The 14,280-nt window shown below is 30.7% G+C and overlaps 2 protein-coding genes across 5 annotated transcripts; one reads left to right on the top strand and one right to left on the bottom strand.

Annotated features, from left to right (window-relative positions):
* The first annotated feature begins 4,562 nt into the window (after positions 1 to 4,562).
* Positions 4,563 to 8,370, top strand: LOC111306754 (uncharacterized). 3 transcript variants are annotated; one of them, XM_022904614.2, is made up of 8 exons: positions 4,563 to 4,947; positions 5,493 to 5,977; positions 6,078 to 6,150; positions 6,274 to 6,354; positions 6,524 to 6,587; positions 7,139 to 7,226; positions 7,333 to 7,417; positions 8,111 to 8,370. In XM_022904614.2, exons 1-8 carry the CDS (start codon positions 4,840 to 4,842, stop codon positions 8,147 to 8,149), a joined length of 1,023 nt encoding a protein of 340 aa, XP_022760349.1. In that variant the 5' UTR covers positions 4,563 to 4,839; the 3' UTR covers positions 8,150 to 8,370. The 3 variants fall into 3 exon arrangements, with proteins under 3 accessions (XP_022760349.1, XP_089607408.1, XP_022760350.1); XM_089751282.1 differs by lacking the exon at positions 8,111 to 8,370 and adding an exon at positions 7,520 to 7,665 and having other exon boundaries at positions 4,620 to 4,947; XM_022904615.2 differs by lacking the exon at positions 6,274 to 6,354 and having other exon boundaries at positions 4,662 to 4,947.
* A 116-nt stretch (positions 8,371 to 8,486) lies between these two features.
* On the bottom strand, positions 8,487 to 14,280 carry LOC111306753 (pre-mRNA-processing factor 19 homolog 1-like). 2 transcript variants are annotated; one of them, XM_022904611.2, is made up of 18 exons: positions 14,082 to 14,280; positions 13,903 to 13,988; positions 13,652 to 13,723; positions 13,504 to 13,566; positions 13,012 to 13,098; positions 12,322 to 12,466; positions 12,114 to 12,235; positions 11,881 to 11,997; positions 11,262 to 11,357; positions 11,111 to 11,170; positions 10,837 to 10,911; positions 10,612 to 10,716; positions 10,050 to 10,166; positions 9,874 to 9,951; positions 9,701 to 9,797; positions 9,364 to 9,415; positions 8,967 to 9,037; positions 8,487 to 8,876 (listed from the first exon to the last, which is right to left on the bottom strand). In XM_022904611.2, exons 1-18 carry the CDS (start codon positions 14,092 to 14,094, stop codon positions 8,761 to 8,763), a joined length of 1,572 nt encoding a protein of 523 aa, XP_022760346.1. In that variant the 5' UTR covers positions 14,095 to 14,280; the 3' UTR covers positions 8,487 to 8,760. The 2 variants fall into 2 exon arrangements, with proteins under 2 accessions (XP_022760346.1, XP_022760347.1); XM_022904612.2 differs by having other exon boundaries at positions 12,114 to 12,229; positions 14,082 to 14,237.

Raw genomic sequence — 14,280 nt, 5'->3', positions numbered from 1 at the left:
AGGAAAGAGATTTTTAATGGGTAAGTTTGAATGGTTATAAATAGGTGAAGTCTCTACAATGTTAGGCATGAGAAAAAGATGTAAGAAAGTTGTAGAATTTTGTGAGATAGACGTCCCATATGAGTATTAAGGTTTTACGTCTTATACGTGTGTATGTTTGTTTGTAAGTGGACTAGAGGAGACTAAGAGGGTCCACATAGGTATGATATATGGGTGCATATGGGTATGTGCTTAGTTATGTTAAAAGAGTATATATGGGTATGTGTTTGTTTAGGTTAAGAATACTCCGTAGGACTAAAAGAGATTGAGAAGGTTTATGGGTATTGATTGTTGAGTGGGATTGATTTGAAGTATGTTTGTAATTCTTTACAATTAATGGATCTTGTTTCTCATCCGTTGACGTAGGTCAGTTGGACTGAACTACGTTAAATTATTTTATCTTATGTGGTTGATTCATTGTTTGATTATGCTTCCGTTGATGTGATTATATTAAGACCTTTTGGTCTAGCAAATGGCATCAGAGCGAGGTTGATTTTCCAACAAATGATATCATAGCTAATGGTTCAAGACATGGGAATAGATAAGTCTAGAGGAACTTGATTCAAAAAAAAAGTTTGAGTTCAAGTTTTGAGGATTAAGGATTGAGGATTAGTTTTCATGAAGTATGAAGACACATAAGAGAAGATGATCGTGAGACTTCCATTACAGGTAGAAGAGTTAAGCATATCTAGCATAAAGATAGATGATTGATAAAATTTAAGTCAAGGTGAAGATTGTTAGGAATAATGACTTAAATCCCATAAGAAAGTTGTTTGAGATTTATTAGAGATTTGTTTGAGATTGATCAGATATTGCTTGATAGACAATAATACTTGCAAAAGAAAAATTCTAAGAGAAAAAAAATTCTTAATAGGCAAGTTTGACTTGCAGGAGAAGAATTCTTAAAAAAAAAAGATTCTTAATAAACAAGTTTGTATGATTATAAATAGGTGAAGTCTCTACAGAGTTAGCTATGAAAAAAAGATGTAAAAGAATTGTAGAATTTTGTGAGATAGACACCTCGTAAAAGTATTGAGGCTTTACGTCTTATGAGTGTGTATGTTTGTTTGTGAGTGGACTAAAAGAGACTGAAAGGGTCTACATAGATATGATATATGGGTGCATATGAGTATTTATTTGGTTGTGTTGAAAGGGTGCACATGGGTATGTATTTGTTTGGGTTGAGAATACTCAATAGGACTAAAGGAGATTAAAAGAGTTTATGGGTATTGAGTGGTTGATGATTTATTTTTATGTATGTTTGTAATTTTTTACAACTAGTGAATCTTGTTTTTCATTCGTGGATGCAGATTAATTGAACCGAAATACGTTAAATTATTATTTTGTATGTGTTTGATTTATTATTTGATTATGCTTCCGTTGATGTGATTGTATTAAGGTTTTTTGGCCTAATAGCCACTTGGGCGTGCTCTTTCCTTGTGAGGGAAAAAAAACAGTGGCCCAAAAATAATGTGCTAGCAATAAACGATGGAGGTACATACAAAAAACCCATGCTAAAATAGCTGGTTAGAACTCATTTCAAATCATTCAAAAATAGTGTTTGATATAAAATGATTATTTAAAAATTTATAGTGATTTATATATAATGATTAAATTATCATATTTAATAAGTATTTGATAATTTCATATGATAGTGATATTAAATCATCGAGAGTGATAAAATCATTTTCTTATAAAATAATATAATTCATATCCAAAAGAGTAAAATTTTTTTATCATCTAATTAAAGTGATATATAAAATCAATAATAGTTAATATTATTAATTCAATATGTGAATTAAAATTTTGATTCATCTTAAATTTGTAATTATTTTATATAATAAATTTTTATATTTTCAAACTAATATTTATTATAACAAATTCAAAAATAATTTGTATATATTTTTTTAATTTTTGTAATGTTTTATATATAATATAATGTCTTTGTTTTTTTATGATGATTGTAATATATTAGTTTTATTCTCTAATTCAAATTTTTGTTACATAATTTATATTATAAAAATTAGTTTACTTAATAAATAAATATATTTAACAATTTAATTATGTTTATTATAAAATATATAAGATATTATTATGTTTTATGAATTATTTTCTTTAAACAACATTTAAATCATTAATTTGTATAATTATTATAATAAGGATAGTTATTTTTATATTTTAAAATAAAATAATATGTAATTTTTAGTAATATCAAATACAATAATATTTAATTTGTATGAATTAATAATTATTAACTAAATAAAATAATTTTAAATCATAAATGATAAAATTATCTTGATAATAAAATCATCTCTATAATTATACTACCATGATAATTTTAAAAATAACATCAATAGGTACCAAAGAGAACCAGTTTTTCAATTACTTCCCCTAGCAGATACCAGCTGGTTTGGTGTCTAATTTCATAGCTCTATGCCAGCTTTCTCTATTTTCTGAATGAATACATGAAAATATTACTAGTTAGGGGTGATAATAGTTTAATTTAGATCGAATTTGGTTAGGTATATTTGGATATTACATAATATTATAAAATTTTAAAATTTGAACTAAACTTTTGTTTAAACAAAATCGAATTTTATCGATTTGATTCGATTTAATTTCTTTTTAATTTTTCACTTTTCGATTCAAAATTTGATCTAAATATAATATATATATATATATTTAATATTTAAATTTGATTCAAATCAAATAAAAAAATTATTCAAACTGTAGTGTTTGATTTAATTTTGATTCAAATTTTTAAAAAATAAATTTAGTTCGATTTGATTTACATTTCATAACAAAAAAATCAAAATTAGATAGATTAAATCAAATTATTTTTACATTTTTATAAAATAAAATAAATTTAAAAATCAAATTTCTTTAACGTTAAAAAATAATCAACCAAACCAATTCTAAACAATGAAATTTAATTCGAGTCAATTTAGTATTCGATTCAATTTCTAAAAAAAAACAAAAACAAAATATTGTTCATAAATAAATTTTTTTTTTAAAATCAAACTAAATCAAATCATTATCACTTAATTAATATAATAAAATATTGTATAATTTATATTTTTAGAATCTTAATATTTTTACTTGTATAATGTATATAGATATTAAAAAACCTTGACCATAAGTTGATTAGTTATTCCTAACTTCTTATGCTTGACATTTGACCTACCTAACAGTCACATATTCCAAGCTCATTGACCCAAAATGCCAAATTTTCACTTTTTTTTTTTTTTTTTGCTATTGTTAACTACAAAGGAAATGTTATATTTAAACTAAAAACTTTCATTTTCATTGATAAAATTATTCATAATTAAATTCTTTAATATCAGTCACATTGACATACCATTTTATTATACACTTGATGAACAACACAAGATATAATAAAAATTATTTGCCTAACAATGACAAATTAGAAACATAAACCTAACAAATGTTAGGTTACTTAAAATGCACAAATATTTAATTTTAAGGAAATTTTGCAAGAAAATTATTTTATGTATTAATAATTTAGTGTTTAATCTTTGTGAGCACGGATTTATAACATAAATATATAATTATTAGCTAAATTCATTTGTATAATTTAAATATTTTTTGTGTAATATTGGGTGCCATTTTTACAAAATTAAATATCGTGGTTTAATTCATGATATTAAAAAGACTCATTTTAAATTAACATATCACGAGTATTATTTTATAATTAAATCTTAAAATTTAATCATAAAATGATGCTCAAAATGCAATGAAACTTTTTTTTTTCTACACGTTCAAATGAAGGACAAAACTTATGCAAAGTTTTTTAAGTAAAATTTATGAAATTAAAAAAAATGATTTAATAAAAATTTTAATAAAAAATTTAAACCGATAGGTTAATAAAATTTAATATTAATATCAATAATATATAAAAAACTTATTAAAAATATTATTTATAATTTAAATTTAATCGAAACTAATTTAATGATAAAATTTATGTCAACATTTTTATTAAAAATATTTATATTAAAGTATATATCAAAATTTATTAAATTTTTTAAAATTTTACATACTTGATTTATACAACGAAAATTTTTAATCTATTAATTTTTATTTTTGATTTTAAATTTTATTTAATAATTTATAATAAAAAATTTCACGAACTTCACTTAAAAAATTTTGTCTAAATATTTTCTTCAAATAAAAGCATTAGAAGAAAAATAAAGATTCAAAATTAAAAAAATATATATCTCAAAAAATAAAATTGACAATTTGTATATTCATATTTTATTATATATAAAAATCATATGTTATAATTTATATTAATAAAAAAAATAAAAATATATTTTTTTAGTTTTATTAAATTTATATATAATTATTATTAAAATATTAAATTATATTATTTTTATATTTATTTTTCATATTATTTTTATATCATTAAATCGTATTTTAAATTATGAGTTTTAAAAAAAATTAAAATAGATAATGCATTATTCACTACCCACCAATTAAGAACAGGGAGAGAAAGAGAGATACGTAGAAAATACAAATTCAATTTGTCCAAAAATCAAGCAAAAGCCAAACACCTCACCTTCGCTGCTTTTTCTCTCTTGTTTTTTCGCCCTTTCCCTCTATTCGCACCGACAATTATTCTCTTCTCCTCTTCCAAGTTCTAACCCAAAAATTGAAAAGGAAAAACAAAACTTCTTTTCCTTCAATTTCACTCAAAATTCATTTATTTGTAATTGTTCATGGGTTAAAACCTAAAAAAAAAAACATTTTTAACAGTAAATCACTTGGAAAAAAAAATTGAAAATGAACTCATTGAGAGAGAAAGTAGCGGGGAGTCTTTCACGTTTATTTGCGGATTCGCCAAATCATTCTCCTCCTTCTTCTCCTTCTTCACCATCTGATCTTTATCAGGTATTTTTTTTTTTTTTTGTATTTATTGTTAGAAACTTGATCTGGGTTGCTTATAGAAATTGTAGTTAATTTTTTATTGATATTTCTGTTATTTTTTTAAATGGGCAGCCGAAAATTGTATTTTTTTTTGTTTTATTTATGATCTTTGGAAAATAACTAAAATTTGCTGATTTGGGCCTATTTATATATATTATTTCATTCATAATCATCACAAATAAATTTACTTTTGGTAGCTTAGATAATTCAAGAAAGGGTATAACTAAAAATGTATTTTTTTTTCATAAAATATGTTTTCATTGTTTAGGTATTTGATAACCCACTTTATAGATTGGCCTGAACAAATGTTTTTCATTTCAAGTTCAATTGTAAAGCTTTAAAAAATGGTTTTAGGATTGGTCAAATACTCAAATTAATATTTTTCATTTCAAGTTTTTTTTTTTTTTTGCTATTTTATGTTTCATATATATATTTGATGTGTTAAAAGAGTCATTTTACTTGTGAATTTTAGTTACAGTGATTTTGTGATGAAATTTTTGAATGTGTAGGCCAGATGGTATTCTAAACGGCCAAAATCTTTGTCTTCAGTATTTTCTTACATTATCCCTTCAGTAAGCTTCGGTGGGTCTAAATCGAATGATCATGAAAGTGATCTAAAGCCAATTCAGTCACTTCCGGTTAGATGGAAGAACAAGAAATTTGAGGTGCAAGATGAATCTTTGGATGGTTGTAAAGAATGCACCGTTACGTATATGAGTGAAGACTTAAAAAAGGTATGTGAAGATAAGGAGAAAATTTGGATGGATAGTGATGATAAGCAAACAATTAGTCCTCGTTTGGATAAGGGTCACACCTCTGAAGGGAGTAGCAGTGATTCTGATGAATTTCATGAAGCAAGAGAGCAACAGAGTCCAGTAAAGCCTCCACCGAATCTTTCTGATGAATCTGTGTTTATTACCTCTGATTTGTATGAATTCTTGGTCTCTTCCCTTCCCAATATTGTTAAAGGGTGTCAATGGATGTTGTTGTATAGGTAAGACTTGTAATAAGCTTTGCAGTTCTTTGGTAAAAACTGCTTTGTGCTTTTGGTTTTGGATCTTTATTTGGTATTAACTCTTTCAAATGAAGGGCAGTACGTTGAAACATGGTATATCACTTCGGACACTGATTCGTAAGAGTGCTGAGCTTCCTGGCCCTTGTTTGCTGGTATGTTGATGTTTATATATTAATGAATTCAATTGTCATTAGAGGTTGTCTATCTGAATTTTAAAATATTTAATTAGTTTTTAATACCTCGGAATTATTTGCATGATGTTGTACAAATTCTAGATTACTGGAGATAGGCAAGGAGCTGTCTTTGGTGCAATGCTAGAATGCCCCTTGAAACCTACGCCAAAGAGAAAATATCAAGTATGCTAACAGACCTGTTTAAGTTATGAATATAGTTTTGTTTACATGATGACTTGGTTTCTCTTTATTATTTGTTGCTTGTTTGCCATCCTTCTCTATGTCCTTTCATTTCTTAATTTATAAACTGTGATTCTGCCTCCTTAGCTTTATTTCTCTTGTTTATTGACAGGGAACAAACCAGACGTATGTATTCACAACCATATATGGTGAACCGAGGCTATTTAGACCAACTGGTATGCAATTTGTCAAAGTATTTAATGCACTTTATTTTTTAGATACTGTAGTGAACATGTCAAGACAAATCTAACTTACTACTTACACATGTAATAGTGATATACATAAAGAGAAAGATTAATTTAATGTATGCCTGCTGATTGGAAGATGTGATTACATTCATGCTGCTTTTATAACCACCACATTCTTCCTATGCAATGTGATTCATTTTCTATCCTCTTTTTCTGTCACATATGCCCAACTTGAAATGTGCTCTTTATCAATTTGATTGACAACTAAATGCTATCAATTGTCAAATGTCAAGTAAAGATTATTTTTTGGACCAGATTCTTTGTTTTTTTCCTGAAACTAGATAGGAAATAGTTTTAACCTTGATGGATGGCATAAGAAATTAATAATTGTGTTTCAAGGATTAATATGCTGGTTTTTTATTCAGTGAGATTAGTTTCTTTTTAATCTGACAAAACTTTTAAGCACTTTGCTTGAGTTGATGTTGAATGATTTTTCATGCATTATAGGCTCTGACCTTGTGTCATATTTATCTAAACAGGTGCCAATCGTTATTATTATATTTGTTTGAATGACTTGTTAGCACTTGGTGGTGGTGGCAACTTTGCGTTGGGCTTGGATGGAGATTTGTAAGTTGCAATTTGCAGTTTTCTCTTTTAGAGTTCTGCCAAGTAGACTTCTATTAAAAATATTTTATATTTTTTTCTCATTATTGTGATTTTCTCTTTACAATAGGTTAAGTGGAACTAGTGGACCTTGTGAAACATTTGGGAACTTGTGTTTGGCTCACAACGAAGAGTTTGAGCTAAAGAATGTTGAGGTAATTTTAGTTTCTTTTTGACCAATTTCATTCCAAATCATTTTTGGTTATCTGTTTCTCAACATTAAGCGTAAAACAAAAACTTGAGTGATCGTCTGATAGGCTGCTGATTGAATCTCAAATATGGTTCAAGTGAAAAAGTGATAAAAAAGGCCAGTGCATCTCTTAATGAAAGGTAAAAGGGGAATTTTTAATAAACATATAAATTTTGCACTACCAAAATTTACCCATACCAATGAGCCCTGACATGCCTACTATAGTGTCTATAAGTAAATGCATATGGAAAACTCAGCATGCCTGTTCTTTTTGATACATACAACTTGCGAACAAGGAAATTTCTCTCTTCTTTGGTTTTGTAATGCCAGCGTTTATAACTCCTCTCAGCCATAGGTGATGAAACAATTGCTTTGTTTCACTTAGCTGCTCTACTTATGATTAAGCAGGACTGGAGTATTGGATGAACTAAGACCTAGATCCTGTTAACTATTAAAAAATTCTTAGTTTTGCTCCAAAAATTAGAGACAGGAATTTAACAGGTTGCAGATTCATTTACAAGGAATTTCTGCGCATATCCTGTTTATGTTTTTTGAGCAATCATGTTTCCTTTAGATTTACTTAAGTTTGAAACGTTTTCTCCCATTGAACCCCTTGTTTGATTGTACCTTTGTATTCTATATGCTTTAAACTTGGCAGCTTTGGGGATTCAGACATGCGTCAATACTTCAGAACTGAAAGCAACTGCAAGAAGGCTGAGATTTTTAGCACAAATCTGTAATCCTTTAGGGAGTATTTAAGTTGCCATTCTTTATTCTTTGACTTGTACCATCCATGATTTTTCCTGATTTTTGGGCTGTTAGATTGAATATGGTGGCGTACTTGCTCTTCTTGTAGGTTAAATTATTGGGGTTTTGATTAATAATTGAAATGACACCAATGAAGTTGTTTCTTTCCGATCTGAAAGCATTGCTCAGTCCGATTAATATTTTTCTAGCTTAGATAAAAGTCGTAAAGGCAACAATTGACGATATCCATTTCCCCATTCCCTAAGTTAAACGTGAGTCAGAGAAGATAGAATGGTAAAATCCCATTATCTGACATTTAAAATCTAGGAATTGACATTGTACTTTCGTTTCTTCAAAAGCTGCTTAGCTGATACAGTGGCACATAAATTGCTTAAGGAATGGCCAAAACTGGTGTGCATTCATGCCCTAGCCTCAAAAGCGATTTGGGAACAGACTCAAGGCTACCAAGATTTAGACGGACATCAAAATCTGGCGTTTGAATTAAACCACGAAACACACAACAGTCACAATTTGCGATATTAGCCAAAACAGAAGGGGTTTTTATGAATCTGTTGAAGCATCATCTTCAGGAAGGCCAAATACGCGAAGGTTGCGATCCATTGATCCCACTGCCAAATACCTTGCGTCTGGACCGAATTTGACACAAGTTGCTCTACCTGCAAATAGAGGAGAACAAGGCACTTCAACTTCAGCTGCCAATCAGAATAATAATAATGATAATAATAGACTGGGAACAGAAGACGAACCTGTGCCAGACAAATCAGGTAAAGTTTTGATGCAATTCCATTCTGCTTTGACGCTGCCAACTTGGTAAACTCTGCAAGAACAACATTAAATCAGCATCAACAAGTATCATGGGAAAAGAATCTTTGAAATAATATTCAGGAGAGGATGAGCTTGTATGACTACAGAGGGAGGGAGGGTGGGAGCGAAGACATAAGTTTTCTGGCAAGATTACTAAACACATGTTCTTAGGAATTTTAGATAGGAGGAATCCAACGTTACTACGCCAAATCTCCAGACAGCTTTATAAGCACTCTATTGAGACGTCATGTGCATACAACAGTCTACATCCAATTTAAGTTTCATTCCAGAGAAATATCCTATGCCAAGACTGTATATGGAGACCTTAAGAGCACCTACCGTACATCTGAGCCTGCAATTGCAAGGTAACTCCCGCTATGGTCGAAATCCACTGAGAAAAAAGAACAGAATTAAATCTGCTGTTAAGTATAGCTTTTCATGATAACCAACTCTGATCAAAAGAAAGTAAAATTTTGCTCGTTCACTTTTTTTTTTTACCCTTAGGTCTAAAGTTGCCACTGAAAAGCAAGGAGTATGTTGAGAAAACTAGTTTACATAGAACAGTAAATAGAAGTACTATGCCAAAAACATCAGCTATGTTACACTACCTAAGAGAGCCAATAGGTGACAAGCTAATATAGAGCCAAGCAGGGTCTGCTACCAAGATATTACATACCAGAGTTAGTTGGCGTGTTTTCATCATATAATTCAAATGAACGGAAGTTCTTCAATTTGCGCAGATCCCACAACTTAACACCATCATGTGCAGCAGTCTGCAGTTACAAAAATAAATCAGTTCATGGAATTCATGACCATCAACCTAATCTGCATATATCGCTAAGTGCTTACAGCTAGGAAGTAACCATTTTCCGAGAAAGATATGGCTGTTACTGCCCCAGTGTGTCCATCAAAGTTGGCAACATTTCCCTGTAGGGTAATAGAATAAAGAGAAAGTGGTTTTAAAAATGCAAGACAAAATATCTAAAAACATTAAGTTCAGTTCTCATAACATAGTTTCTATATACCCGACTCTTCACATCCCAAATTCTAACAGTAGCTCCTGTGGTGCCTGTTCCAAGGATGAGACCGTCGGGATGAAAAGCAGCAGATGTATAGCCCATGGAATTTGAAGGGTCTTCAACCTGCAGAAATAAAATTCTGAATCATATTATAGGAATTCCTCTTCAAATAAATGAAATGGAAATTTGGTTCAAGGAAAAAGAATATCATTTTCTGATGACCTCTACCAGTAAAGAAAATGATGTTCCATTGAAAGCCCTAAAGGCATTTAGGGGAAATTTGAATACATGCTAGAAATTCACAAGACACTACTAATAGTCCACATAAATTCTGTGACTGTGGAACACAATTAAAACTTCACAGATTAACTTTCACAAATCAGTTAAACACAAGTTAGTATTGTCAGAACCCATAATTCAGGGTCAATTAAAGAGATTCAAATACTAATATAAGTTACAGTTAATTAAAAGAGACCAATTAATCCATTTACTTCATCAGCAATAATAAGATGTTCATTGTAACGCAAAACCTTACAGATCAGAGAGAGGGAGAAAGAGGGATTAAGACCTGTGTCAAGCATAGGCCAGAGGAAAGATCATAAAAGCACCATGTTGTATCAAGCGAAGCAGTTACAAAGTAGTTATTTGTGGCATGGACTGTGACAGCTTGAACCTGGAAGAATAGAAGGTAGATTTATTCTAATGTCAACAAGACTACAAATGAACCAGACTTAGAATTTGATAATCATAGCAGTCCGTATTTCAGAATATTTGAATTCGAGCGTATATTTACCTCAGCTGTATGATCTTTCAAAATATGTCTGCAATCATAGTTTCCATCTTCAGACCCTTGCCAAATGCGAACAGTCTGCAACATTCAAAAACCAATCAGATTGACATGCAAGCTAAAACATAGATAAAATATGAAGCGGTATAGTTACGGTTATACAATTAAGATGTGAACACTATATGCTTTTAAAGAACAGCTTTTAAGGAGAATAAACCTAAAAAAGGACCACAATAAAAGGAACAAAAACTGGAACCTGAGACTTGAAAAATTGGCTTACCTTATCTGCTGAACCACTTAAAAATACATCATTCTGAGCCACAAATTTTACACTTGTAACCTACCAAAGAAGAATGCAGTCATACAATAAATTTCAAAAGAAAAATGTATACAACAGTAGCCCCTGACTAAAATAGAGGAACTGAATAAACCTTCTTAGAGTGACCAGTGAGTGTTGATAAAATCTCTCCAGATGTTCGATCAAAAAGTACTGCACTAGAATCAATCCCACCTGTCGCGACAATGCCCTAACAACCAGAAGTAAAAGGAAGTAAATCAACAGGATTTGAAGACTAGTAGAAACATAAAAAGGTAGAGGTTATTCCAATTTTCATTTTGCATTGCTATCTGTAAAACAGATTTCCATAATATACTCTAATTCAATGATTATGAAATTAGATAAATCAAATAAGCAATTTATTCTCCTCTAAAAACAAAAAATTTGCATTCAATGGACTGGCACAGGTTTTTTGGGTTCCACAGGCTGGACCGATATGGGCTTACTATAAAATGAAAATATCAGAAATTACTAGTCTACCAAGACATATTGCACAAGAACAAAAATGAACTTAGCCATCGTCTCAGTAATAGCCTTTACAAATTTCCAAATTCAACATCCAAACTTTGTTTCCAACAGATCTATTTCTCCTTTCCTTAATTTGGCAATTACATATTAAGTCCACAACATGCAACATCCTAAACATAATCACCTCTTGTCTGGAGAGGTATAGGCAAAATTATAGTTTCACTTAACCAATAGGAGCAGCACACCTTTGAAAGATTGATATCAATCGAAGTGATCCCTGGTTTGTTTGTCTTGTGAAGGGGATGACTAGAAAGTTGGGTATACCTCTCCAAAGCATCAATGGGAGCCAATGTTGGAGGTATCTGAAAAGGAAACACAAGGAAAAGATGGGAGGGAGGGGGACCACAAAGAAAATATGAAGATGTTATCCAAAAAAAAAAAAGTTGGAACTACTTAAGACATACGGGATGAAGAGTACCTGGCGCTTTTTACGCTGTTGTGACAGAGCTGCATTACATTCTGTTAACTCAGCAATAACACTATCAGAAACCCCAGGGCGCATTCTCTTTGCACCAGGGCCCATATCTTCATTCTCTGCAGCTATGATTACAAAAATAAATCTCAAATAAAACACTGAATTAGTTAAAGATAAATAAACATTTATGAAAAGCATACTGAGAAAGAACCTCGCTTTCCATTGCTTAGAGAAGAAACACTTGCAGTAACTGCCGATGCAGGAAAAGGTGCCTGCCTCTCAGCCTCTGCAAGTAATGACCTGGCTTCATCCCTTTCCTTTTTAAGTCTTGCAATCACACGGCAGGCAGCATCATGCTGTATAAGAAAGATAACAAGTTGAACTAAATTATAATTAGATAAAAAATAAAGAATCAGAGGGAAAAAAAATACCAAAAGTCAACGGGTGAGTTAAAGCTCAATATCCTTTTATTATCAGATTTCATAACCACATGGATCTTTAAAAGAAATCTTTTAAATTGGTTTACTTCACTTCACAGTTGAAGGTAAACATTTTTAAAGCAAAGCATCCCCAATAAAAAAACTGTAACAAAGACTATAAATAAAACTCGAGGCTAGAAAGCAAAGCCCATACACAACCATTCAGCTAAATTACTAAGCTTCTGTGGGAATGTTTAAGGGAATATAACCACCAGCAAGATTAAAAAATGTATTTGACAACAAGCACTCACACCAGATTATCAAGAAGATTTTTTGCTCCAATCTAGACAAAAGGAAACTAAAGTATAAAATGTTACACTCTTTCTACAGTGATATAACTCAACATACAAAAACCAATAAGTAAAAAGGCTTATAAAAATGTCAAAATTATAATTAGACACCTATATCCAAATTGTTGTTACCTGGTAGAGTGCATGACTTAGCTCTTGCCTAGCTGTATGTAGCTGCTGCTCCAAAGCAAAATTGGATAGCATTAAAGCATCCCATTCCTGCAATGAGGGATGTAATGCAATATCAGAAGCAAAACACTAAGGAAAATTTGATGCAAACATAGTAAAATTTATTGGCAGGTAAAAATTTGCATTGGCAACAACCCATGGAAAAGATAAGAAGAATTATGCAGAGAGCATTCATTTCTGGCTAAAAATAAAGCAGCAAAGTCACACCCCTTCTGTAAAATCAACTGCAGAATTGTTACAAATTACACAGGACAAGTGAAAATCCCCCTCCCCACCAAGCACTCACATGGATAACAGAAAAGAAAGGATGGTCGGCAAACTTTAAGTGTGCTATGATTTGAACTAATTCAGACATTAAAAACAATACTGAATATAAAAGATATATATATATTTATATTTTATATATATATATATATATATATCAGGAAAACATACATTCTGAAACATTCCAAGCATCCCAGGAATGCTAGCCGCTGTTAAAGATCTGGGCTTCACAATCTGCATTAAACACCATAAAAAGCAACAAATCAGCTCACAAAGAAGCAATGGAAACATGTAATGAAACCACCAATAGTAAAATCACCTTGCCAGTTTTGACTGGGACAATGTCGTCCATAGTAAGTGGTTCCCCTGTAACAGGACACTTCCCATAATCCTAATTAAAACAGAAAAACAAATGCTCTATCAAACATGCAGCAAATTTATCCAAACCTACCTTAAATCTCAAAAAAGAAAAAAATCAAAACAAAAAAGAGAACTTTAAAACAAAACGAAAAACTGAAATTTGAAAGTCAAAACCCTAGAAACTTAAAAAAAAGGGTAAAAAAAGCGAACCGAAATGTGCCGCTCAATTAAGCGTTTCTCGTAAAGCAAGCCGGATTTCATGGAGACGACGGGCTCTTCCGGCACCTCGCCGGAGACTACAGGGACAACCAAAAACTATTCAGATCACAAAAACCGACAGCGTCTAACGAAAGGAAAACAAAGTATAGAGAGAGAGAGAGAAATCTTACTTGAACAGTTCATGGTGAAAGAGGAATTAGGGTTTTGACTTTCTTTTTTTGGGGGAGTGAACGCTGCTAAAACAAAACGAGGCAGCAGCCACGCCCGCTAGCCAGCACCTACAAGAGAAAGAAGGAAATAAAGAAAGAATGAGAGGGAGAGCCGATGAAAAGAAGAAAAAAAAAAAATCTAAGATGGGTCAAGAAGGTC

Source organism: Durio zibethinus, chromosome 22 (assembly GCF_047325235.1).
Source record: "Durio zibethinus cultivar Kanyao isolate XHJ-2024 chromosome 22, ASM4732523v1, whole genome shotgun sequence".
Taxonomy (NCBI): domain Eukaryota; kingdom Viridiplantae; phylum Streptophyta; class Magnoliopsida; order Malvales; family Malvaceae; genus Durio; species Durio zibethinus.
This window is presented reverse-complemented; position numbering and strand designations above follow the sequence as displayed.

Excerpts from the sequence above, each read along its gene's own strand:
- LOC111306754 (XM_022904614.2), top strand. The coding sequence starts at position 4,840 with ATGAACTCATTGAGAGAGAAAGTAGCGGGGAGTCTTTCACGTTTATTT. Across the intron at positions 5,978-6,077 it reads CAATGGATGTTGTTGTATAG|TACGTTGAAACATGGTATAT; the intron begins GTAAGACTTGTA and ends AATGAAGGGCAG. Across the intron at positions 7,227-7,332 it reads TTGGGCTTGGATGGAGATTT|GTTAAGTGGAACTAGTGGAC; the intron begins GTAAGTTGCAAT and ends TCTTTACAATAG.
- LOC111306753 (XM_022904611.2), bottom strand. Across the intron at positions 13,567-13,651 it reads TCCCAGTCAAAACTGGCAAG|ATTGTGAAGCCCAGATCTTT; the intron begins GTGATTTTACTA and ends TGTTTAATGCAG. Across the intron at positions 10,912-11,110 it reads TAAGTGGTTCAGCAGATAAG|ACTGTTCGCATTTGGCAAGG; the intron begins GTAAGCCAATTT and ends TGAATGTTGCAG.